We start from the raw sequence: 27,757 nt of genomic DNA on the forward strand, positions 1-27,757 counted from the left end.
TGGGTTTTTTGGAAGTGTATCTTTAGAAAACCCTTTTCTCCAATGTATGTTTGACTCGGGAAAGAAAGGCCAGAAAAGAAGTCTGATACCTCTTGAGAACAAAAATAATCCAAATAATGAGTTCAAAAAAACATGTTCTGAGGTAAATCAGAAAAGATTTCATATTTGAATGTATTTTATGGTAAGTCCAGAGACAAGCTGACATGCTTGACCCCTTTTAAAACGACACAACTGGACAGCCGGGAAATAGAAACATAAAAATTCTTGCTTCCCACATGTATTGTTTGCTAAGAGTCGTGTGTAAGAGGGCTCCCAGCATGCTCCTGGTACGCTTTTGTTTATGTAGATTGCACCTTGAGATGGGAGGATCAATCATCATTGAAGTGCCATGAACCACCTATGATTAAAATAAACCTGACTGGACCTGCTCACAGATTTACACGTTGTACTTTACGTGATTTCTTTAATTGTTCTGCAAAGTCAGCAAGAAACAAATGACATGGGTTTACTTAAGTGTGTTTAATTTGAGGGGGAATTATACTGTAGATGCTTCAGGTTCAGAGGGGGCTGTATATGAAAGTTCTTCCTTCATGATCTGATCCCTCTGAGATCAGACTTTGATGTGTGAATCCTCACAGTTTTCTTAAGATAGTTCTGTCTAAATATAGCTCTTGGTGGTTAGGTATAATGACAGATTGCAGTGTCCCTCAGGTTTGCTCTGAGGGGAGAGTGACTACCCGACTGGCGTCACTGTCCCCCACAGTGATCTGCACATGGGTGTCCAGAAACCACGGTCCCATTGTTCTTTGTGTCTTCTTTTCTTCACTTTAGCAGCATTTCTTCCCATGGGAGGAGACATTTGAAAGTTGTTGAGGCGAAACTTGACATTTGTGAACTTGAGCCCCAGTCAGATAATGATGATTATCATTAACCTTAGACGGGAAGACTCCACAGAGAGATCACTGACATGAAGGTTGTGTTGGAGGTTATCAAGCTGGAATGCAAATATAACTTTCATACTTGGACTCTGTGCCAAGTATGCAGCAGTATGACTTTGTAATGGACTTTTTTTAAATAACCACCACTTAAATAAATATTTTACTTTTGCATACTTTGCCGACCAAATGTCACCACCATTTGCTTCTCATATTGCAAAAGAGTGTAATGAGTGTGGTTAACTGAGGAGTAGGAGCTCCTCGCTTAACAAACAGTGTCATGACAGCAACTCTGAATCAACCCAGTCTTTGTTTTCTTTCTACATTTCTTGGAAAACAGTTTTCACATTGTCCTTTAAATACAAACATAGAGATCTTTACCTTTGAGTCTTAGGCATTGTATGTCATTATGTGATAGTACTGGCAGACAGATCTGTCAAAGGAAACCAAAGAAACCCAGTGTCCTCTGGTAGATCACCATGTAGAGTGAGAGTCCCCTGTACTTGGGCTTAGTCCTGGTAAAGGGCGGTCCCATTTTGGTTCCAACCCTTGGTCCTCTGCTTCAGAAAATACAGCCATTTATTGGAGCACCGGGACTCATGATACTTAACCATACTATACTGATACGTACAGTACCATACACAAGACTTGGCCCACAATAAGGATAATACCACAATACAATGGTACTGCAATATGCAAAATACCCCAACCAATGCAGGATCACTGTTTGTATTCACTGCACTTTGGTTTGGTTTTACTGAGATGGACGGAACAAAGTTCATGTTTTAGTCTGTAAATTAAAAATATAGAACTTAAGGACAAATGTACAATTAGTGTAAACATACACATTTATTTAAAGGTACAGTGTGTGGAATTTAGTGTTATCTAATATCTATTTAGGAGCAGGTCCACCTCCACGGAGGCTGCCATCTTGCATCGCCATATTTCTACTGTAGCACAGAACAAACAAACTAGTAACATACACGTTTCTGCATGTTGTGAGTTGCCAAGCAAAAGGCACCGGTTTGAAGAAGAAGAAGAAGAAGAAGAAGAAGAAGAAGAAGAAGAAGAAGAAGAAGAAGAAGAAGAAGAAGAAGAAGAAGAAGAAGAAGAAGAAGAAGAAGAAGAAGCATCACATGAGCTTCTTGTCCTTCAAGGCCACCGTCACTTCCCTGACAGGAGTGAGCAGGGGAGTGTTTCAATTTAGAATCTACTCATTTTCTACACACTGTACCTTTAAGAGGAGGCACATTACACATTAAAACACATTTAAGAGCTTGAACAAACATCCCCAACTAATATAACCCTGTTCACATTGACGCTTACATTTTAAAACATAAACTTCATTGTGACGTCAGAAACTACAGCCGGGTCTTTATCAGTCAGATTCTATTCCTCCGTAGCCTTCAGGGAAACTTCTGCCATGTGAGCACTGTAAGTCTCTAGCATCAGAGCACGTACAGTGGGGCAAAAAAGTATTTAGTCAGCCACTGATTTTGTAAGTTCTCCTACTTAGAAAGATGAGAGAGGTCTGTAATTTTCATCAGAGGTACACTTCAACTACGAGAGACAAAATGAGAAAAAAAAATCCAGGAAATCACATTATAGGATTTTTAAAGAATTTATTTATAAATTATGGTGGAAAATAAGTATTTGGTCACCCACAAAAAAGCAAGATTTCTGGCTCTCACAGACCTGTAACTTCTTCTTTAAGAAGCTCTTCTGTCCTCCACTCGTTACCTGTATTAATGACACCTGTTTGAACTCGTTATCTGTATAAAAGACACCTGTCCACAGCCTCAAACAGTCAGACTCCAAACTCAACCATGGCCAAGACCAAAGAGCTGTCGAAGGACACCAGGAAGAAAATTGTGGACCTGCACCAGGCTGGGAAGAGTGAATCTACAATAGGCAAGCAGGTTGGTGTGAATAAATCAACTGTGGGAGCAATTGTAAGAAAATGGAAGACATACAAGACCATTGATAATCTCCTTCGATCTGGGGCCCCACGCAAGATCTCATCCCGTGGGGTCAAAATGATCATGAGAACGGTGAGCAAAAATCCCATAACTACACGGAGGGACCTGATGAATGACCTGCAGAGAGCTGGGACCAAAGTAACAAAGGCTACCATCAATAACACACTAAGCCGAGAGGGACTCAAATCCTGCAGCGCCAGGCGTGTCCCCCTGCTTAAGCCAGTACATGTCCAGGCCCGTCTGAAGTTTGCCAGAGAGCATATGAATGATCCAGAAGAGGATTGGGAGAATATCATGTGGTCAGATGAAACCAAAATAGAACTTTTTGGTAAAAACTCAACTCGTCGTGTTTGGAGGAAGAAGAATGCTGAGTTGCATCCCAAGAACACCATACCTACTGTGAAGCATGGGGTGGAAACCTCATGCTTTGGGGCTGTTTTTCTGCAAAGGGGACAGGACGACTGATCCGTGTTAAGGGAAGAATGAACGGGGCCATGTATCGTGAGATTTTCAGCCAAAACCTCCTTCCATCAGTGGGAGCATTGAAGATGGAATGTGGCTGGGTCTTCCAGTATGACAGTGATCCCAAACACACCGCTCAGGCAACAAAGGAGTGGCTCCGAAAAAAGCATTTCAAGGTCCTGGAGTGGCCTAGCCAGTCTCCAGACCTCAACCCCATAGAAAATTTGTGGAGGGAGTTGAAAGTCTGTGTTGCCCAGCGACAGCCCCAAAACATCACTGCTCTAGAGGAGATCTGCATGGAGGAATGGGCCAAAATACCAGCTACAGTGTGTGCAAACCTGGTGAAGACTTACAGGAAACGTTTGACCTTTGTCATTACCAACAAAGGTTATGTTACAAAGTATTGAGTTGAACTTTTGTTATTGACCAAATACTTATTTTCCACCATAATTTACAAATAAATTATTTAAAAATCCTACAATGTGATTTCCTGGATTTTTTTTCTCATTTTGTCTCTCATAGTTGAAGTGTACCTCTGATGAAAATTACAGACCTCTCTCATCTTTCTAAGTGGGAGAACTTGCAAAATCAGTGGCTGACTAAATACTTTTTTGCCCCACTGTGCATGCATGCATTTCCTGCTCATTGTCACTAAAATTGGCAGTAATTGTCACGTAAGACTCCACCCATCACAGAGTAAAGCAGAATTTCCTTTCTCTTCTTTTGGGTTTGAAAGTGGCGAGCTTTGTGCAACTGACAACTTCGACTGATAAACTGCTGTTCATGCTCCCTTCATTCACGTCAGCAGCACCATCTCCAGGAGTCATAAAGTGGTGTCACACTGAGCCGTGAATTGGCACTGAAATCTGTTGAGTGCTCTGTTTTTATTCATTTATAATATCAATATTTAGCCTCAGTGTAACGATGTTTTATTACAGGTTAGGAGGACAATATCAACATTTTGTCCCAGCCCTACTGTAACATGGGACAGGCATATGTTGGCTGATATTACAAGCCAATCTGTAACACATAGATTCATAGATACAAAAATGTCTTGTATTGTGTTTAATCTGATATATTTTTAAAAAGATATTTGCGTGGACACATCTCTACGTTGGAGTGATTTTTTGTAATGTTTAATTTCATTTTAAGAACTGCCTTCTTAAAGTTCAAATCAGCTCTTACAAAGACCCAAAATCAGTTCTCATTTCGCCAGCCATATCTTTTCTTTCTTTATTTATACATCCTGCTGCATCGGCTCAATCACCATCATTAGAAGCAGGCTTCAAAACCAGAAACCAGAGCCTAAAACAAAACACAACCACAGAAACATGCTGCAAATTAAGAAATGTGCTCCAAAAAGATGAAACAAATAAATTTAAGAATACATAAACAGAATCAAAGTCTACAACACAAACACAGTAAACACATGCTCTACATTCAGTGATGACAATAGAAGTGCTCCAGGCCAGTAGGTGGCGCTAAGTTATAGATAGAGAGGTAGACAACCTAGGCAATGATGTAAAGCTGCGTTTTGTATATAATAGTGGGTCATGGCCCTGAGCTCTTGTAGTTTAGTGTGGCCTTCAAGTTAAAATAAAAAAAGTCACAAAAATAGTCAAATCTAAAGCGACTGACAAAATTTGTACTCAGCCAGCCCTACGTTTTTGCCGTCATTTTAAGATTCTCCTCCTCAGTCACGGACCAGAGGTATAAAAAACCTGTGTGAACCAAGAGGGACATGATGCAGCAATTTGTGGTCTGCTAAAAATGGAAGGTACACAGACAAAATGGCCCGGCCAGTGTTTTCCACGTGGTTCCTACAGGTGCTGGAAAACACAGCTTGTCTCGATGCCTTTTTAGGAGAAAACACTTGTGATTATAGCTTCCCTTTACGGATCCTCACTACGTGCTTTATATAGACACATTAAGTACCAGACAATGTGGATGAATGTCATTTTTCACACTTCCTTCATCTCCCCTGCTAACTAACTGGACCATAAATTAAACCAACGAGCTCTGGATTTTGTCACATCGTCACATTTTGGTGTGTCTGTTTGTGAAACGCTCCCGTGCGCGGCTCTAATTTGCACTGCAACTGTTGATTTGTGTATCCTGTCAGGCTGCTTTGATGTGTGACAGAGATTGAGCTGCTGCCGGTCGCGGTTCCCTCTGACTCTGGGCAGCTCTCCAGCTGTCCAGGCCCGGCGCCCGGCCTGCACGGCACGGTGCCCAGCCACAGGCCTGTGGGCCCTCAGGGCACTCCAGCCCTACATTCACAGCCAGAGCTTGCAGAGGCACGTTTTACTCCACCACACACATACGCTGTAGTAAACAGGCACTGGTGATGACCTGAGCAAAGTTTAAATATGCTCTACTCGGCAGAACTGTACATTGATCAAGTTGATCTGTCCCAAAATGCATTGCAGCATTATCCTGGCCGCTCTCCTTTCAGCATGATGCCACACAGAGCTGCTAAAGCGATGACAGCTTCTTTGTAAACAAAAGCGGCCTTTAGAGGGTTAAACTAAGCTGCCATTAGGGCTGTAGCTACCAAAACCAAACAATCCGAAACTGTTTACAGAGTTGGACATGCTTAAAGCAGGACCATTTGTCCCTACCCCTTTCCTTTTTCTTCTGTCAGGGGGAAGTGCTCATGTAGCGCCTTAAATGTTCTTTAAGCTGCAGTTTTTAGATCGAAGGATTGGCAGAGTGATTCACAAAAAGAGGCCTGTGAGTTTATCTCAGTTTGGTCTGGAAGTTAACAGATATGTTGTTGGGGGAACTCTCTTAAAGTTCAGTAAGGTTTTACGCTGTGACAACGAAGGTGGAGCACATTCAGTCGACATAATGATCAAACGATTTCACCCTTGCTAGTTTGAACCAGAATTACTTATCGATTAAAGAAATAATTCATATTTGTATTATTGTGGGTCTGAAATGTCGGTCATATGTTATGTCTAAGCTGTAGAGTAGCCACCCTCCACTAGCCTGGCTGTAGCTCTGGTTAATGTCTGCTTCCATAATGATCTAAAGCTCTACCTGGATGTAAACAAGCACAGATGACAAATGTAGTCTCGTAGTGTGGCATGGTTTGTCAGTATGTTGATCTGGTAAATGGAGATAAAGTTGTATGTAGGCTGTGTCTGGATAAACTGACATATAAACACTCCACCAGAGCAATGAGGAACCAGCACAGGCATGTGGACGTTAACCTGCAAGGAGGCTGAAGCTGTTGGTGCTAGCTCTGCAAATGGTAGGCTCACTTAGCAAACAAATTTAATATTGTTTACCTGCTGACTCTGTGATCCCAAATGACCGTGGTTCATTGGAATTTACAATCCTGTAAAAAGAAAGTACCGGTCACTGGAGTTGATACAATACAGCTCATAAGTTTACTTAGGTTTAACTTCATCTCAAGATAGGTCATCTGAACAACATGCAAAGACCTGATTTTGGCCCCAAAAGCCTTCAGGAAATGGTAGAAACGTTTTTTTCTTCAACCTTTTTAAAAACATGTTTAAGGCTGGGCTGAAAGGTACAAATGTTAATGTCCTAATGCTAGGGTAAATAGTATAGCATCGGGAATCTGACCAGTTATTAAAACTTTTTGGATCTGCAAAAGGGATGCATTACAATTTTGGTCATATTTTGATTAAAACAACATATTTAATGAAGGACTGGGTATCGGCCATGACTTTGACCACCCTACATAATTCCCAGAAAAGCAGCTTGCTGATAAGTCAGGCAGAACTGTTTCCATTCTGATTTATCACAGCATAGGGTTGTTACAACCCCAGAATTTCAAACTCCAATATGACTCTAGACGCAAACATGTCAACGTGTCACACACATATCCTGGAAAAAACATGGATGTAGCCTCAGGGACCTAACATGTGGTTTCTGATGCAAATGTTTGAAGCCTATCGTTAGCAGTTGCCATATTGGAAATGCTGACTCAACCTTACTGTTGGTTGATCTAGCATTAGGCAAAGAGGTGGAGTTTAGACAGGCCTTTTAGACTTTTTACTAACAGCTTCAGTGTGTGCCTCTAATTATGTAAAACTAGTGACTTTAATATATTTTAAATAATGAGTTACAAACCACACAAATGCTAATGTTAGCTCGGGAGGGGCTAAATACTGAAATATTCTGTCATTTGTTTGTATATATAGTTGCTGATAAATGCTAAGGGTTTAAAGACCTTCAGTCTGGAAAAGCAGTGAGACATTTTAAAGAGAAATTGAGCATCTCACCCTGTGACGACATAAGTAAAAGGCAGCTGTCTAAATATGCTAAATGCTAACCTGCCCTAGATTCCTGAATATATAATCCAAGTAATATTGTTCTTTAAAGTGAAATGTTCTTTAATTCCCACAAGGGGATTATTTTTGAATGATGGTGTAATTCAAGAGCAAACGGATCTTATGGATGCTCTTAGAATTGCAATGCTCACATCAAACATCACAGCCTTGAGATTTAGAGGATAGGATCTGTGAATGTGCAACCTTCATCTCTCTGATGTTACAGCATGAGAGGAACCTTTCCCAGCCTCACAGCCTGGGCGGTAGATTTCAGGTCCCATTGGAATAAAACGGCATTGATTTGATCAAATGTAACACAAAGTACGGCGGCAGGGTCGGTCGTTGTTTATCCTCTCACACACAGAAGTGCGACATGGGATTTTGCTGGCAGGGGAGCTCTCTCAGCTGACCTCCCTGGATGTGGGTAATGAGGCAGGACAGGCTGCAGGGTCCCAGAGGAGGAGCAGCCCCGCTAACTGAGGGTGGATTTGCTGACCTGTTTTTTCTGTTTGACTGAAGGTGTAATGATCTGTGGGTCCAATTTAAACTTCTGAAGATGTTTTTTGAATAAACAGATCCAGATGTTTGCCTCTGGGACTTTTGAAAGGTGTGAATTCTGGGCATTGAATTTGGATCTGAACCTGGGCTTGTTTGTGTTTGTCGTCATCTTCTGGTTGGGAATGTGCACTGCCTTTGGACAAGCTGGTGGAGCCTTTTCCTCCCTCAAGCTAGCCCTGCACTCCACCACATGAGGGCAGCATGTCCACACTTTCCCCACTCTGCAGGACTTTTATGAGCCCTTTCAATTTATCATCAACTGAGTAGACTAACAAGTACTGAGCAAAGGAGACGCTCAGTGCCTCGATTCTGGTCTTATTCCTGGTCTTAAGACTAATGGAAAGAGGACAAAGACAGTCAGCCTTTTTTCATTTAGCTAATTATGAGTCATCACCTCAAACTTTGTATCATCCTTCTAACTAGTACCACAAAGACTGGAAGTGTAAAGTAAAGGAGCTGTTGTGTTTTTTCTTAATGCAACATAAGACTTTGACTCCAGATAAATCAGACACATGATGCAAACTTTGGGATCTGTGAGAGACTTTGTTCAGCAGAGAGCTGATGTTGACCCTGCCTCACAGACTTGAATCAATAGACTGTATAAATAATGGACGTGGTATCCGTGACGTCCCCTATCTATTCCTGAGCGCTGTTTTGAAGACAATCCTCAGCGGGAGCCATATTGGAAAGGCTGAACTCAATCAAACTTAGTGTGAGGTAAAGGTAAAGAGGCGGGCTTTGAGCCTCAATCAAGTCAGTCATGTCCTTAAATGGGCAAAAGTCATAATCTTAATATCTTCCCCCCGAACAGTGTGTGCCCATTGAGAAATTAGCTACGTAGACCCAAGCCGTTTTTTGAACCAGGCTGTAAACATGTTTATTATTGCTGCAAAGATAGTCTTTTTTGTATGGGTGTATGTGGTTTCCAGTGTTTCTGCAGCCAGCCTCAAGCAGACGCTCAATGAAGTGCAGTTTATAACACTTCCACATGGGCTTCATATTTTCAGACCGGAGGTTGCCGCTTGCTTGAATCATGTCTTTATTCTGACAATGTAACATGTTTATCTTTAACCTCAGAATAATCAAACAAACACGCTGTCTGGCGTGCAGCTGACCTTTGGATTGGTAAACTCCTAGAATACACAGAGTCAGTCTATAATTAGAGACCTCATGTTAATACTCTGACATGATAAGCTTTACGACTTCAGGATCACTTCACGATCAGAGCACGTGGTTCAATGAGTCATCAGAAGATGTGTTTTAACATGACTTTATTTCCATACACGCTGACATTGTTACTGATAAATATATAATGCTTGTAGTTTAGTGATCTAGGTTGGCTCTATATAGCTCTGTACAGCATGACAGCAGGATGTACTGAGAGGCAGCTCGGGTGCTTCAAAGGGAGGGAAGCCCACCAACAGGGGACCAACAGCTCCTTTTTACCTGCAGGAAACCAAAAATTCAAAGTCCTGTTGAGCAGCTCCTGTCATATAACTTTCAGCTGTTGTTCACCCTTGACTCAATTTGTTTTAAAGAAACAACACAGCTCCATGCCTCTCTGGTTTCCAGATTTATGATCTGCATGAATGCTGGTTCCTTGTTACTGGTTTTTCTTATCTTGTTATTCTTCAAAATTTGCTTTGGTTTAACTCATCTCTCTGCCTGATGGGTTTCAGTTCCTCTGTTATCGTGTAATCAACCTTTTGTGTGTTTTGATCGATGGATCACAGATAATTTTTCCACTGTGTATTGATATCCCATGTTGTAGGGGCAAGGACTGATTGGTGTCTGTAAGAGAAACTTTAAAAATAGCTTAATGGTGTACAAATACTATCTTTTTGGTAACTTAACAAAGATGGCAAATTGGCAAATACTTGTGGCTGGAGAGTCAACAGGTGACACCTCAATCTACTTCAGATCTCAGTAGCCCAACAGCAAGTTTATTGGTCTAAAAGCGTGTTTAGTTGCTAACATTTCTAACAAAATTAACCCTTTATTGTAGATGGGAGTCGTCTCCTGTAGTGATCTATTTCCAAGTTATGACTGAAATTTAAAGTCTGACTAACCGACTGGTCTGAAGGCCAAAATACATTAAAGAAAGTCAACATTGAGCCCAATTAATTTAACATGGTTAAACACAGAATCACAGAGTCTTCGGGTCATCAATATTAGATTGGTATGCAAAGTGAAACTACCATTAGCAGAGCTAGCACCACTCGCCTTCAGTCCTCCTTGCTTTCTTCACTGTTCTCCTTTTGCTTCCTATTGTATAATTGTATTTTCATGTAAAGCGCTTGGAGAACCTTTTAAAGCGCTTTTATAAATAAAATGTATTATTATTATTATTATTATTATCCACATGCCTGTGTGAGTTCCCCGTTGCTCTGGCGGAGGGGTTATATCTTAGTTTAACCAGACACAGCCTACATACAACTTTATCTACATTACTAGATTTAATACAATATACTGACAAACCATGCCATGCTATGAGTTGACATCTGTGCTTGTTTACATCCAGGTAGTAGAGCTTTATAGCATCATGGCTGTAGACGTTAACCAGAGCTACTACCCAGCTAGTGGTGGGTGGCTGCACTACAGCTTAGAAAGAACATATGACCGACATGTTGGGCCTACATTCAAATATTACTAATTAGTTTAACTAACTATAATTCTTGTGCCCACTAGTGAGGGTGACAACATTTGATTGTTTACTTGACTGAACATGCATATCCTTAATTACCACTTTTATGAAAATAGCCTTTTATGCTAGCTGGCACGGTAACTAACAGAAGCTTAGCGAGTAACTCTACTTGTTACTCCAAAATAAAGGTCTTTCAATAATAGCAACTCTGAAATTATCCTAAAGTAGCAAGTTACTCTACCCGATTAGTATTGAAAAAACTACCAGAACATATACAAGTTAAATTTACATGAAAGGGCTCGGTGGCAACAAATGTTGACAGGAGAGCTAATACCACTGAGTCTCTGTAGCTCCCTGAGATAGCTGTAGGCATGTTAACACTTTGATGGGAACTAAGTAAAGCTGAAAGCTGTTGACATCATTGCAAGGTTGATGGAGCTGCATGCAGCAGCTTCAATTCAGCCAGTGAAGCTACAAGTTACTCCTCACTAGAAGAAGCTCACCTACATCAACAAAACACTTTACTAAAGTAGCTATACTACGAGCCAATGACATTTTATAACATTGATATGCATTGTAAATGTGCATTTTATTTGGTAGTGCTGTAAATGATCTACTCTGTGGACATCAATGGTAAATGATTATTGGTTAGTTCACATAATTATGTCCAAAATCTCCAACACTCAAACTGAGCTGGGATCTTTGAATGAGACTGATTTGTGTCCGTGTATCGGAATGTAAAGTTAACTTGTATGTTTTGTCTCTGTCTGACTGTGTTTGTGTCTCTTTACAGAGGATGCAGGGACGTACTTCCCCAGAGTGAAGAGGGACCCGGGACGGTACCTGCAGCCCTGCTCGGACTCTGTGAAGGCCTGGTTGCGCAGCATGAAGAATGCCGGGAAGGTCCTCCTCCTCATCACCAGCTCCCACAGCGACTACTGCAGGCTCATCTGTGAACACATCCTGGGGTGAGAAAATGGACATGTATCTATTCAATTTATTTGTTGTTGGGAATGCTTTTCTTTTAAAATTACTTTGAGTCAAACACATTTGATGAAAACAAACACAGAGGATGTCAAAGTAAAACTCAACTCAAGTCAACTTTATTTATAGAGCACCTTTTATACACAAAAGTATGCAGCTTAAAGTGCTTCACAACAAAAGAGAAAACAATTTGAAAAATAATTTTGATTAAAATAAATAAAAAAAACAATGGAGTAAAACCTTTAAATAAATACAAGTCAGAAATAAATTAATATCAATAAAATGTTAATGAAACAAAACAAATACCAAAAAAATACAATTATTGTGAAGTCAATAAAAACGTTGACTAAACACTCAAATCACTCTGAGTTAAAAGCCAGACAGGTAGTTCTTAACTTTCCTTTTAAAAACACAGATGCTGTAGTTTTAATCTCCAAAGGCAGAAAGTTTCAGAGCGTTGGTCCATGAAAACAGAAAGCTCTCTCTCTGGTGCTTCTGTGGGACACATGAGCAACTTTTACAAACACTCAAACAACCCTACCAACATAATGAATCATGAAACAGAACCAACAACACCTTCCATTGAAATATGCGTTTTGTATCAAACCCAAAGAAATGAAAAAACACATTAAAAGAATCTCCTTCTTGTGCCAGTAGGTGGTGCAAGTTGATCTGCCATGTGTCAAGTTAATCTTTCATTTTAAACACCAAGAACTCCTTGACTCTTGAAGCTTGCTGGCAGCAATGTAACATGAGTACTAATATGAAACAGCAACAAAACACTCCCTTGTTTTTTTTTTTTTGAAGGCAAAAAACACAGAAAAAAAGTCAGGAATAGATTATGTGGATAAAGACAACCAGCAGCCAGCATCACTGGAGCTCACACAGGTGGAAGCTGCTGCTTTACATGCTTTTCCACCTCAGTCGCCTCCCTCTTCACCCTCTGGACCCTGGTGAGGCTGGAGGTTGAGTTGACCCCGCCTGCTTCTATAGATGGAAAGAGGAACCTGAAAGATGGGTTCATTAAAGCGATGATGGCCAAAACTGGGAAAAGGTTAAATGTCTAAATCAGTAAACATGGAAAGTGTCAGTCACATTTAAATTGTGCTCCTCTGCTGCATGTTGGAGCTTCAGGGAGGGGCTAACACCAAGCGGCAACCTCCGGCCATGAGAATTGAAGCCAATGCTGAAGTGTTAAAAACTGCAGTTCATCGAGGAACTGCTTGAGCCTTGCTCCAGAAGTACCGGAAACCACATACACACCAATTCAAAAAAGACGATCTTCACAGCAGAAATAAATGTGTTTATAGCCTGTTACAAAAAGTACAATACAGTCTATGGCTAACATACACAATCATACACACAGGAACACCAGACAGCACACGTCACAGTTTACAACACTAAGACTTTATGACAGGGCTGCTCACTAAAGGCCCAGTTTAGATTTGTTTTTTCTACGGCCCTGCAGAGGCTTGATTGATTTCATGTAGTTTTTTTTGTTGTTGAGATGACGCAGTCAGCGCTCCATTACATAGTGCACTCTGCCCTCACTCCCACTCTCTGCAGAAATATTGATTACTGGACAGATTGTCTGCTGAAGCCTGAACACAAGTCTTTCTCTGTGATAAGATGCTTCATCTTTAACCTGTTGTTCTGCCTCGATGATGTCAAAGACAACAAAGCACTGAACAAATGATCCCCCTCACTGCATTACATCTTTGTATTTGAGCAGCTAAGTGGCTTATTGTCTCAGCAGAACACTGGCTCTGTGTATGACTGGCCTCCCTCTGTTTGCTGTGCACTCTGCGTGGTTCAGGCTTATTTTTGTATCTTAAGCCCGGTTACACACTCAATCAAGCAGCAAGAGAGCTTTGAATAAACACAGTGTCTCTGAGCTGCTGCTGTGCTGTAACACCATAAGCTCTTTTTGTTCTGTGTGAGGTGTTGTTATCTCACGCTGCACTCGCTCGCTGAGGAGGTCTGTTTTTTCACTCTCCACACTCAGAGCTGATTGTTCTCTGAAGTCCAGCAGAGGCAGCAAACAGGGTCGACTTTGCACTGTTTGAACTGTAGATGCCAGTTTGTCTCACAGGGCCTGTGTGGCCTTAACCTTCCCCCAACCCCAGTTCCCCCCCTCCCCTCTCCATTTCCTGTTGAGCAGCAGCAGCCTGGTCATTACTGTTGTTCCTCACCCCTTTCCCCTCTCCCCCCGCTGCTTCCCTGCCTCTGCTCCTGAGTCTGTGACCTCCTGCATGTGTCACCTCCCAGTGAGGGCAGTCACAGCTCCAGCTGTGTGTGCTCAAAATCAGGTTCAAGTCTCTGCGTTTTTACAAGTTCACTAGGGGGGAGAATTTATGCTGTGAGAGCAACACATGCAATATCGACCAGGGGGTCATGTGTGCTTTGTTCACAGATCGCTCAGCCTGCTTCAGGAGCCTCTCAGTTTTTATTCATGTATTGATTGTTTTCGTTCCTCAATAGAGACAGTTTTTATGTTTAAATCGATGCTCTATGGGAACAGACAGATGTACAGATATCTTATCTGCTCTAGTCTTGAAGATGATTCTCCATCTTCAACCTCAGATCTGGATAATCATCCTGTTAAGTGGGATCAGCAATCTTTAAGATAATAAATTTAATTTTGGGCTAGATTCCCTCCCTCAAACAAAAGTCAGCAACGTCCTGATGCTTCTAACGGTCATCTTGTCTGATTGTCCTGAGGTGTGAGGGATTTTAAGAGTGATTTTCCTACCCCGATATACTCAGACAATCATGGCCGCACTGATTTGACATCAGTTAAAGTCCAGTTTTTACATTCAGATATCCTGTTGTGTGCTGGGAACTCCAAGCTCATACTCTGTGGACTCTCACGTGGAAAAGAATGATAGCCAATCAGGAAACAAGCTGACTGAAGAAGGAGGCACAACAAATGCAGCCATGGTAACAGTTGTAAACATGAAACATAAAGTCAGATGGATGTCACTGAGTGAGGACCAACTTGTTGTGTCAAACACACAAGGATGTTTGTTTCCTCCAAATTCACGTCTGACTGTGAGAGATGTTGTTAGATCTCCAGTTCAGAGTGTGGACTCTGGTTGTTGGTGAATGAATCTGTGAGTGTGTGCTGTGCTGTGTGGGTCGTATCGTTGCTCTCCACACACTATATCAACTAAACTGCTGAATCTGTCAGTATTTGAGAGTTTTGAATTCAGCTCCAGTGTCAGAAACAAAGCATTTAAAAGAAGAACAAACAGACTCTCCTGCCTCAGTTCTAAGTAGTTCCTCCTCTCAGAGAAAACTGTTCCTGCAGCCGGCCTTGACCGTGCTGAAGCGGCTGCAGGCCAACGACAGTCAGCTGTGAGAAGTAACACAACAAGGCTGGAGCTGTCTGACAAGAACTGCTGGAAGCAACCCAACAAGCTGTCTAGAGAGGCTGCAGCTGAGAAGCATGTTCTCCTGTCCAATCAGAGAAGCCCAAATTTATCAATTATTCATTGTCAATTAATAAACTGTTCGCCATGTGAGGAACATGTCAATCTAGACAGCAGGTCCAGCACAAGATGAGTTTGTCCTCTCTCTCCTTCAGTCCAGTGAGTCTTGTTCTGACTCTCTAAACTCCAGCTCTTAAAGGTGTCCTCTTGTGTTCACTGTAAACGGCATATCATCCTCTCTGTCAGACTCACTCTTCTTTAGTTTGGTTGTCTTTTTTCTCTTTTAAGCCTGCAGACCTGAAGAGGTGATCAGTGCACTGCAGGCAGGGGAACACGCTGTTACACCACTAAGCAGGGTTCCCACGCGTCCTGGAAAACCTGGAAAACCTGGAAAACAGTTGACCAGTTTTCCAGTACTGGAAAATACCTGGAAAATGGGAGAAAAAGTAAAATGTCCTGGAAAAGCACATATAGTCCTGGAAAATTATTCCAACATGGCTGCGTGCGACCTGACCCTGTTAACAAAACACATCCCCATGCATTGAAAGTTGAGTGCACTCTGTGCTGGAAAAGACAGCGACACTGTGCAACTTTTTTCACATCTTTTCTCCTTCACTTCATAATCATGCATTCACAGAAAACGGGGATATATTGTTTATGTTTTATGGTACATTAACCTTGTAGAGTGCTCTTTTGATTCAAAGAGTCTTATATTTAAGTTATAGTGTGACCAGTGGAGTCGGGCAGAGAGCTTGGGGGTCTGTGCCTCACAACTTTCTCTGCAGGCTGACAGCTCAATTACCGTACTCTCGCTCAGTTGTTCTCAAAGTGGGGTCCTGGGACCCCTGGGGGTCCGTGAACCACAGCGTGGGGGTCCGTGAAATAATTTGAATACATTTCTAATAAATTATAAAATTGTGCTGTGTCATTACAAAACAGCATATACACCATTGTTATGATACCATTTGGTGGCTCGAAGGGATACGTGAGTCTTGTTACTGTTAATTTTCTGAAAGCGTTTAAGATCAATTACTTGAAAAGTATAAGTGCTGTCATGTTGAGTCCACAAGGAATGAAATGACCCTCTGTTTTAAAGTATACAAGTGGTATTTACTTGATTCAAATTGAAGTGTTATCTGTTTATCACTATGGTACAGGTCTGAAGTATTTACATTGATACGTTTTACAATACAAATAGTTCCAAGGGCAACTAAGAGTGCAAATGGTAGTAAGCATGTGCTTTAGTGATGGGAACTTCGGCTCTTTTCAGAGAGCCGGCTCTTTTAACTCAGCTCCCAAAGAAGAGCCGGCTCTTTCGACTCCCGAACGGCTCTTAATTTAGGATCTTTTGTTGCCGTATATTTTACCTTAACTTTGAAAAAACTAATGGTTTGTGTTGAAAACCCTTTAACGTACCGTGTTTTTATGAACAGCCTTATAATTGCCCAATTTTGTGCATTTATTCTGTTACAAAACCATTCTCACCCTGATCCTAGTGTTAGGGTTGTGATTAGGGTTAGGGTTATGATTAGGGTTAGGGATAGGCTTAAGGTTACGATTAGGGTTAGGGTTAGGGTTGTGATAAGGGATAGGGTTAGGGTTCAGATTAGGGTTAGGGTTGTGATTAGGGTTAGGGTTAGGGTTCAGATTAGGGTTAGGGTTAGGATTAGGGTTAGGGTTCAGATTAGGGTTGGGGTTAGGGTTAGGGTTAGGGTTCAGATTAGGGTTAGGGTTAGGGTTAGGATTAGGGTTAGGATTCAGATTAGGGTTGGGGTTAGGGTTAGGGTTGGGATTAGGGTTAGGGTTCAGATTAGGGTTAGGGTTAGGATTAGGGTTAGGGTTCAGATTAGGGTTAGGGTTAGGGTTAGGGTTCAGATTAGGGTTAGGGTTAGGGTTCAGGTTAGGGTTAGGATTAGGGTTAGGGTTAGGGTTACGGTTAGGGTTAGGGTTAGGGTTAGGGTTAGGGTTCGGATTAGGGTTGGGGTTAGGGTTAGGTTTCGGATTAGGGTTGGGGTTAGGGTTAGGGTTCGGATTAGGGTTAGGGTTAGGGTTCAGATTAGGGTTAGGGTTAGGGTTAGGGTTCAGATTAGGGTTAGGGTTAGGGTTCAGATTAGGGTTAGGGTTAGGATTAGGGTTAGGGTTAAGGTTACGGTTAGGGTTAGGGTTAGGTTTCGGATTAGGGTTGGGGTTAGGGTTAGGGTTCGGATTAGGGTTAGGGTTAGGGTTAGGGTTAGAACCAGAACTGAACTTAAGTAAACAGAACCAGAACCAAACTCATGCAAACAGAACCAGAACCAAACTTAAGCAAACACAACCAGAACCGAACCAGACCTGAGCCAGAACGTACCAGAACTGAACCAGAACCGAAGCGAACCGAACCAGAACCGTGCCAGAACCAAACCAGAACCGAACCAAACTCAGCCAGAACCGAACCAGAACGAACCAGAACCGAACCAGAACCGAACCAGAACCGAACCAGAACCGCACAAGAACCGAACCAGAACCGAACCAGAACTGAACCAGAACCGAACCAGAACCGTACAAGAACCGAACCAGATCCGTGCCAGAACCGTACAAGAACCGAACCAGAACCGAACCAGAACTTAACCAGAACTTAACCAGAACTTAACCAGAACTGAACAAGAACCGAACCGAACCAGAACCGTGCCAGAACCGTACAAGAACCAAACCAGAACCGAACCAGAACTGAACCAGAACCGAACCAGAACCGAACTCAAGCAAACAGAACCAGAACCAAACTCAAGTAATTATTTCATAACATTATTAATGTCCTCAGGTTGGCATTGAGAAAAATCAGATGCCTCAGCTTGGATGGGCTGATCTGATTTCTCCTCTCAGTGAGTATTTGACCGGTCTTCAAGAAGACTCTCTCTGAAGGAACAGATGAAGCCAGGATACACAGCCTCCCCTCCATCACCTGTATCCTATCTCCTCACATGTGATTTGGCTGCATGGCTGCCAAGCTGACCAATCAACACAAAGTTCTGCTGTGAGCAGAGCTGGGGTTGAGCACTGTGAGAAAAAAACGAAAGGAAAAATCTGGGAGCCGACTCTCTCTCTCGATGCGAGCCGGGTCTTCTGATTCACTATAAAGCATCGGCTCTCAGAGCCGCAGCTTTTAATCATGACACATCACTAATGTGCTTAACCTGTGTTACAATTATGAGGGGGTCCTTGGACAATTTTCTCACCTGTAAGGGGTCCCTGGCTCCAAAAAGTTTGAGAACCCCTGCTCTAGTTTGCACTCCTACTAGCTAGAGCAGGGGTTCTACTAGCTAGAACCCCTGCTCTAGCTAGTAGGAGTGCAAAGTCCCGATAGTGAAAACAAACGGAACAAAAAGAGCGACACAGCTGCACAGAAACTCCTAGACTCCTAGACTACATGTCTTTCAATGTAGACTTCCACTGAGAGGAACATATTAGACTATTTAGGAACTAAATTAGGAACTAAATTTAGACTGTCATACCAGCTTGATCATCAATGAAAATGTCCTGGAAATGTCCTGGAAAATGATCTCTGGAAAAGAGTGGGAACTCTGATGTTAGCAGAAGACATGAGGACTTTTAGAGGAGGTAATTTGATCAGAGCAGTCAGAGTAATCTGCTGAAACGTGTCCAGTGGTTAAGACCCCAAAACGTGTAGACAAATTAAGGTTTTGTTTACAAATGTGAGTGTTACCTCTCTAAAGCTGTCTTGCTGGCACAAAGGTGTGTCCAGGTTTTGAAGATAGCTCTTGGATATTCATTCCACCTCCTCAATAAAGTGGAATTAAATGAGATCTGCTGCTAAAAGCTTCAAGAATTGTCTGAAAAACAACAACAGTGTTACAGGCCCAGCGTGGATAAAAGCAAAATCCCCTTTAAGTACAAAAATAATCAGAGGATTAGCAGGAAATCCAACACACCTTACAGGAGCATCTGACCATGGATGAATCATTAAATCAGTCTCTATTCCTCCTCAAACCGTATCATGATATGATAAAAGTATGTGATGACAGCTTCCCATGCAGTCTGCACACAAACACTCATCTGTCAGTTTGATAGATTCAAGTGTTCATATGTTCCTAGAGGAAGTTTGTCGTGTTGTTTGTTACTCTCAGTATATGGACACACTCTCTCTGGAGACACAGCTCTGAACATGCTCACTATCGATCGTCAGCTCTGTAAGTGTTTACTTTATTGGTCCAAGTATTCCCTGGACTGCTCTGTTTACAGCCCTGTGTTTTCATCACCGGTACACTCTGTTTAGTTCCTCTGAACTGTTTGTGCTCGTGTAAGAGTGTTTGGATGGCGTCCAGACATTGTCCTTTACACAGAGGACGTGCGTCGATCTCAGAGGTTAATGTTGTTTCTTCGCTCCTTACAGGAAGGATTTCGAGGAGCTATTTGATGTCATCATCACAAATGCCCTGAAGCCTGGTTTCTTCTCTCTGGTGCCCCAGCAGAGGCCCTTCAGGACTCTTGGTGAGTACTGGACTGCTGCTCCCACGCTCCACTGTACCATATCCGTCATTTCACTCATAATTCAGTCTTTTTAATGTTGGCTCAAAGTAAAAACAAATATCTCAAGGTCCCAGAGTCTCAGCAGATACTGTATTTTTACATCACTTATTTCCCCAGGACATACTCAAACACCTAATTTATAAAAGGAGTGTATGTATTTCTTATCTATATGATCTGATAAACGGTTGGGAGTTTGTATATGGTGTTTAATTTTGAAAATAAGCGGATGTTACATACCATTCTGGTGCCAGACTTCCTGTCCAGGTCATATTCTCTGTTCAGCTTGACGTGACCTAGGCGCGGGCTCTGTTTAAAATAGACTCGGTACATCTTTAGTGGAGTGGCATGTGTGAATGTGAGCATTGACTAGAACGGGAACATATGTATATGTGCAGTGTGTGGCACTGACACACTAAATTGGGCTTTAAACCCAAAGATATTCAGCTAATAAAGGTATTAAAGATAGGAAAAAAACAACATCTTTACATCTGAAGAGCTAAAACAACAGGATTAATGCAGATAAATGACTTTAACAATTAATCCATTACAATGAAATACCAAATGCGAATCATATGTTGTTGAAATCTGCAGATTTATGGGATTTAAACAAGACTGAAGAATGGTGGACAGAACCGCCTGACCCTCACTCGTTTTCCTCCATGCTCAAAGTGTCAAGGTGTGCAGAAAACAAAAAGACGAAGATCCAAAGTGCAGGCTAAACATAAAAGTTTAATTAACAAAAAAAACAACAGGGGATAAAAATCAAACTTCCTCAAGCAAATCCACTGGAAACATGAGAGCACAGGAAGACAAGGTAACACTCGGGTTAGGCCAAGCTGCAACCTCCGGCCGCGAGAATTGAAGCCCATTCAGAAGTGTTAAAAACTGCAGTTCATCGAGTGTCGCACACTCTACGGAGGGTGAATTTTTTCATAATGCAGCAATTTCAAATACATTAAGATTACGAGTTTTCCATTACGAGAGGCACAGCTGACTTGATTGACAGGCTGGAACACTGTAGCTGGCTCAAAGCCCGCCTCTTTACCTCACACTGGCTCCACAGAAGTTTGGTTGAGTTCAGCATTTCCAATATGGCTGCTGCCGACGATTGGCCTCAGAACAGCGCTAAAGAAACAGATGGGTGATGTCACGGATACTACGTCCATTATTTATATAGTCTATGGCTAGGCATAACAATGAACTGACACAGAAGGGGGGAAACACAGTAGACACATGAGACGGAGGTGGATACAATCAAAATGGAGGGAAACATGAGGACAGGAAGTCAAACTAAACCAGATGCACAGGCGTCAAAAACTACAAAATAAAACAGGAAACAAAGGAGACCGAACTGAGAAATAAAAGAAAAAAAACATACACAAGGAATAAAGATCACAAGGCATGAAACGCAGGGAAAAAAGAACACAATTAACACAGAGGGAACTAAATAAGAATCTTGACAAAAGCAACTCATGACACAGATGATGCCAGACTTTTGCTGTCAGTTTTGGATGTTACCACATCAACTTCCAAAGCTGAACTTCTCTCTCACCAGCTGCTTTGACCCACATGTTTATTTGCAGTGTGCAGAGGCAAAGACAGACACGTTTATGGATAATTGTGGACCGTCACATCCCCTCTGCCTCTACTGTTCATTTGCATACTGCATCTTACATCCCTGTCAGATCTACTTTAGAAGGCGTGCACAGCCAATGCGCCAAACGGGTGGATGTGAAGATGTGAAGTTCAAAGCAAGTCTGTGTCCGACTTTCTACTAAAGTATGAAATAATACAAATTGCTTAAAAACACAGGAAAGAAAGCTTTTTTCTGACAGGTTTTTTTAATTCTCAGACACCAGTCACAAAGTGGTTCACAGTCCGGCCAAACGTGCAGACAAACAGCCCTACAGTGTGTTTTGTTTTGTTATGAATTACTTACAATGATCTTTAGTTTGACTTTAAAGAACACCGTGTTGGAGACCCTCTGAAATCAGTCAATAAACTTTTCCTAAGAGGTCTTTCATCAAAGAGGGTCAGTTTGAAAACCGATCGCTTGTGAAAGCAGTACATCAACACCTCTTGTGTTCTCCCAGGTAAGGTAACAGTGGTTTTTAGTGTTGTCTGGAGGCTTTAAAGAGAGCAATGTAAAAGCTGGCACTGTTTTGAAAACAGAGTCTTAACTTAAGAAACATCAAACCCAGCCAAACACTGAAGTGCATTCCCCATGCACAAATGTTAAGGGGATGTCTGGGGCGCCAGTTCACCTAGTTGTTTAAGTGAGGCTAGAGTCTTTGTAACACCAGTAACTGAATCCTGGGCACAACCCTTTGCTTCATGCCAACCACCCCCCCCCTCTTTAATCCCTACACTTCCTGTCCCTCCAAATCTCTCCTTTTTATAAAGGTCAAAACTGCCAACTTCCAGAACCAATAAATTAGAACAAATTAAGTAAATAAGGCTACAGTCCTCAAAGTGGTGGCCCGGCTTTAACTCACCCTAACCCCCAGTCCTCTGTCACCACCTTCATCTCCACATTGTAGACTCCACACACTATCCTCTCCTTTCATTTGAAGCATAAAGGCCCAAAAACGACATTAAAGAAAAGCAAAGCAAAGAAAATAAGTTTGGGATGTTTGTTGATTGATGCACTTTTAGAGCTGTATTTAGATCAGGCACATCTACTGGAGCAAGTTTTAGTGATTTGGTGAGCTGATTCTTTAACAGAGTAGTTATTTTTTACCATTGTCGTTCATCCCTTGGAGTATTTTTGGAGTATTTTTTACAAAGGGGCGTCTCTCCAGCTCAAACAGCTGTTAGTTTTATTACTGAGATAAAAATCAGCTGCCAACATTTCATTGGCTCAGATCCTCGTCGTCAGCCGCTCAACATGACTCAGGTTACCTTCCTGGTCCGTCTTCCCGCTCACCTTATCCCCAGCCTCTGGTCCTGGGTGCTCGTATTGAAGGTGGGTGCTGGCAGGGCTATAGTCTGCAGGAATGCTCCCCTCATCTGGATGGTCTCCCTGCCAGCAATAACACTGGGGATGTATTATGTGTGAAGACGGGATGATCCACTCACTGAAATATTCTCTTCTCTCTCTGCCTCGCTCTTCCTGAGTTTTGCCACGTTGGCAGAAAACACATCAGCATCTGCTCTTCCTCTGGCCTCCACACAGACTGGACACTCCCGTTGTAGTTGGAAAAACATCTCTTGTTATTCTGCATTCTTAAAATACTCTTCTTTATTTATGGGATAATAAAGTTTATTCTGAGGGCTTTGACACAAGTCTTACCAAACTGGTGATTTGTGATTTTAGAGCGATGAAAAGCACTAAACAGCGTTTAAAAAGCACTTAAAATCAAAGGAGAGCTGCCTCTTCTTGGATGTTTAGTTCATCTTTATCTGGAAGATATTTATAATAAAAACAAAGAAAGCTGTTAAAACTAAAAAATATATTTTTAAAGAAAAAAAAGTTATAAAATCTTCATTTAACAGCTGTAGAAGTTTAATTCTTTGTCAGATGAAGCATGGAACAAGTCAGTAACATCATGGTGAGTGAACCATCTGGTGGTAGTTTTGGTGCTGTGGGCAGGTGATGAGTCCTGCTGGAGAATAAAATCAGCATCTCCATAAAGCTTGTCATCAGATGACCATCACAGACTGCAGAAACTTCACACTGGACTTGGAACACCTAGGACTCTGAGCCTCTCCACTCTTCTTCCAGACTCTAGGACCTCAATTTACAAAAGAGGACTTTGGACCACCGAGCAACAGTCCAGTTCTTTGTCTAATGAGCTCAGGTAGGACTCTTCTGACGTTGTCTCTGGTTCAGGAGAGTCTTGACATCAGGAATGTGACAGGTGTAGTCTCTTTCCTGAAGACGTCTGTGCGCGGTGACTCTTGATGCTCTGAGTCCAGCCTCAGTCCACTCCTCGTGAAGCTCTCCAAAGTTCTTGAATCAACTTTTCTTCACTATCCTCTCAAGGCTGCCCTCTGATGTCACCTTTTCCTCTTACAGTCAACTTTCCATTGATATGCTTTGATACAACACTCAGTGAACAGCAAGCCTTTTCAGCAAAGCCCCTCTGTAGCTAACCCTCCTTGTGGAGGGTGTTCATGATCATCTTCTGAACAACTGTCAAGTCAGCAGTCTTCTCCATGATTGTGGTTGCATGTTCTGAACAAGACTAACATCGGACTTCCACCAGATCTATATCCGGTCCATGTCTGATCTGCTGCGGTCTAGCTCTGTATTCTCACGTCCGTCAACACCCTCCTACGGTAATTACTGATTTAACGATTATCCGACTCCTCTCCTCATCCATGTTGTCTTTCTGGTCCTCTGAAAACCTCTGACCTGTTGACTCCAGGCCTGGCTCCACTCATCATGACGGTTTGTTGTTGTAGTTAATTGAAATACGATCTGGTGATAACACAGAGTGTCTTATTCTGAAAATTAACCGGATGTGTTCATTTTGTTTTGGTGCCTGACTTCCTGTCCCGCTCCATCTACTCTGAGATTGATGCATCGTGCTCCGGCATCCGGCAAAAATGGAAGTCTTGTGTATCTGATCTAGAGGGCTCCGACCTGCCAGATCAGCAAAGCAACAGAGAGGATCCAGTGGGAGTTAACACATTAACTAGAATAGAAACCTATTAGATCCGGTGCCGTGACGGATCAGAGATGACCGAACATCGATTTGGTGGAATTTGGCCGTAAGAGATCAACAGTGTTTATACTGTTTGAATAGTGATTTACTTCAATTTAAAGTGAACTATTCTGATATTTTGAGATATGTACTTTTGCATTTTTTTTAGCCTTAGACCACAATTGTCAAAATTAAAAGAGAAAAATTAGTAATTGTCTCTGGTTGGATGAAAAATTTAAACACAGCGTTTGTGAGGCCAATGGATCATTTGAAAGCTAAAAGTTAAATAATTACAAGAAGACATGGAGTATTGTATTTATTATGATGGATTTGCTGTATAGTTTACTACAGACCCTGTTTGAGGTTTGAGGCTGGATCAGGCAGCTCATGAAACACAAACCATCACACCTGAGCTTCTTTAGATTAATAAAGCTGTCACAGGAGCAAAGAAGGACATCTTGAACATGTTCTAAAGATATTTAAGACAAAGCAAATGCTTCCCTCCGATGTTTGTACAACATGAAAGATGTAGAGGAGTCATAATGTGATCATCGAATAAGGTGTAGTCAGATTGGTTGAATTTGCTTGAATTCTCTGAGTTGCAACATCTTCCAGGAGAGACTGATGCGCATACTTTGAGGACTGAGAGATGAAATGAGCTGTTATCACAAAATATTTTGTCAGCTAAAGGTGTGAAATAAATCACCACATAACTCGAGCCTGGAAGAGGTCTGTGGTTCATCATCATCACCTTTATTTTAGTGCCAAAAGCTCCCTGCTCATCAAAGCTGAGCACCTCTCTCAAATACAGACCACATGCCACTCATTCCTCCTTTCTCTCATAGTCCAGTGTCCTCACAGCTGTTACCACTAATGTGTGTGTGTGTGTGTGTGTGTGTGTGTGTGTGTGTGTGTGTGTGTGTGTGTGTGTGTGTGTGTGTGTGTGTGTGCGCGTGTGCATGTGTGTGTGTGTGCGTGTGTGTACAGTCCCACATGTGTGCTTTCTCCTCCCTGCTCTTTCACTCTCCTCTGTCACAATATTTATAGCATATTTAACCTCAGTTTGAACCTGCGGTGTCCTGCTCTGTTCGTTTTGTCAGTGAGAGTGAGGATCTTCTTTTAACGCTCTGCTGCAGCTCTTAAACATCACTCAGTCAACGTAAAGAGCCCGGCCTGTCCAGAGAAGCAGTTACCTCCTCAAAGAATACCCTCCAATAATTCCTCGATAACAGTCAGGGGAGGCACACTGCATTTAAAAGGCTGAGCTCAGTTTAATTTAAGATGCTACAAGGCTAGCTGACTGTGTTTCCTGTTTCATTCAGAGTTTTTAGACTACGTAAGACTTTAAGTTGCTTACTGGCAGAGTAAAGCTACTCAATTTGTCAAACTTTGAATCAACTGATATCACCTTAAATTAAATACTCTGTCCTAAAGAGTCCTCGCTCACTTAAATATAGCACAGTACTAATAAAGAGGACGACAGTGAAGTGAAGGGTTTAGATGAGAAGTACATCTCCATCACTGCGGTGTAGACTTATTTGCTTGTTCCTGTTATATTCATTTGAAATGAAACCAAAAGAGCTTCATCCTTCTGCTTTTTTTCTCAGAAGAGAGTCAAGGTGTCCTTTTTTATCACCAGGTTCTTCATTCATGCTGCAAAAACTCAAACCTTTGCAAGTTTATTTGTTGTATTTTAAGTGTAAAATATCTTGTTAGACGTCATGTAAACCACATTGACCTGAAAAGGTTAGAGAGACATCTTGTTTCAAGATATTACGAGCAAAAAATAAGGACAATAAGGAGTTACTTGTAGTAAGTAAATACCTGCAAATGCATAAAGTAAAATTTACTGAAGTGTCTTTTTTGAGACATTTTCAAAGTAATATCTTATTTCAAGAAACTAAACAAGTACATTTAAGTGAGTTTCTTTGGTATAGGCAAGGCAAGGCAAGGCAAGGCAAGGCAAGGCAAGGCAAGGCAAGGCAAGGCAAGGCAAGGCAAGGCAAGGCAAGGCAAGGCAAGGCAAGGCAAGGCAAGGCAAGGCAAGGCAAGGCAAGGCAAGGCAAGGCAAGGCAAGGCAAGGCAGCTTTATTTGTATAGCGCATTTCATACACGAGGGCAACTCAATGTGCTTTACATTAAAACATTAAAACCATTGGAGACATTCAGACAGGCATAAAAGAAAACAGAACAGAAAAGGAAAATTAAAAATATATTAAAAATTACATTAAAATTAAAATTTTAATTTAAAGTGGGTTAAGATGAGCTAAGTTAGGAAGGCAATGGCAAATAAAAAAGTCTTAATCTTTGATTTAAAAGAGGTGAGAGTTGGAGCAGACCTACAGCTTTCAGGGAGTGTGTTCCAGATATGTGGTGCATAATGACTAAACGCTGCGTCACCATGTTTCGTTCTGACTCTAGGGACTGAAAGCAGACCAGTACCTGATGACCTCAGAGGTCGAGGTGGTTCATAAAGTAGTAGCAGATCAGCAATGTATTTTGGGCCTAAACCATTCAGTGATTTATAAACCATCAGCAGGATTTTAAAGTCTATTCTCTGACTGACAGGAAGCCAGTGTAGGGATCTAAGAACTGGAGTGGTGTGGTCTACTTTTTTGGTCCTTGTTAGGACTCGAGCAGCAGCATTCTGTATGAGCTTCAGCCGTCTGATGGACTTTTTAGGGAGTCCTGTAAAGACCCTGTTACAGTAGTCTAGTCTGCTAAAGATAAATGCATGGATGAGTTTTTCTGCATCCTGCTGAGACATGAGTCCTTTAATCCTTGATATATTCTTAAGGTGATAGTAGGCGGACTTTGTAATTGTCTTAATGTGGCTGCTGAAATTAAGGTCTGAGTCTATGATTACACCAAGGTTTCTGGCTTGGTTTGAACAATTCATCTGTGCAGTTTGGAGCAGAGCAGTAACCTTTTATAGTAACTTCCAAGACGCTATAGCTGAGTTGTAAAGATTTTAAGGGACTCAGAATATAAGTTGTATGGGTATATCCGTCACAGTCCGTTCTTGAGGGACTCCATTCCTTGCATTGAGCAATGTGATGTTTCTATGCAGGCGTGTAGCTCTTCCTAGTACCATCTTTTATCCACACCCTGCCAGCTACCCATGTATACTTTACTGGTATATTTTTCACACTGGTGTATAGGCTGAAGCTCACTTTTTTAAAGACAAAAATTGAATTAAAAATGTGTCCTATACACCAAATTTTATATAGCATCACATTAAGCAAAAATATTACTGAAGGTGGACCATGCTGCAGAGCTGTAAAGGT

At 41.8% G+C, this 27,757-nt stretch overlaps 1 protein-coding gene across 1 annotated transcript in view; it reads left to right on the forward strand.

Annotated features, from left to right (window-relative positions):
- nt5dc1 (5'-nucleotidase domain containing 1) overlaps nt 1-27,757 on the forward strand; it is an 88,114-nt gene that overhangs the window by 34,380 nt on the left and 25,977 nt on the right. Inside the window, exons 7-8 of the mRNA XM_034699760.1 lie at nt 11,676-11,850; nt 19,685-19,782. Coding sequence (XP_034555651.1) covers nt 11,676-11,850; nt 19,685-19,782 — 273 coding nt within the window. The remainder of the gene's footprint in view (nt 1-11,675; nt 11,851-19,684; nt 19,783-27,757) is intronic.

The sequence above is a fragment of the Notolabrus celidotus genome, chromosome 13 (genome assembly GCF_009762535.1).
Source record: "Notolabrus celidotus isolate fNotCel1 chromosome 13, fNotCel1.pri, whole genome shotgun sequence".
Taxonomy (NCBI): Eukaryota; Metazoa; Chordata; class Actinopteri; order Labriformes; family Labridae; genus Notolabrus; species Notolabrus celidotus.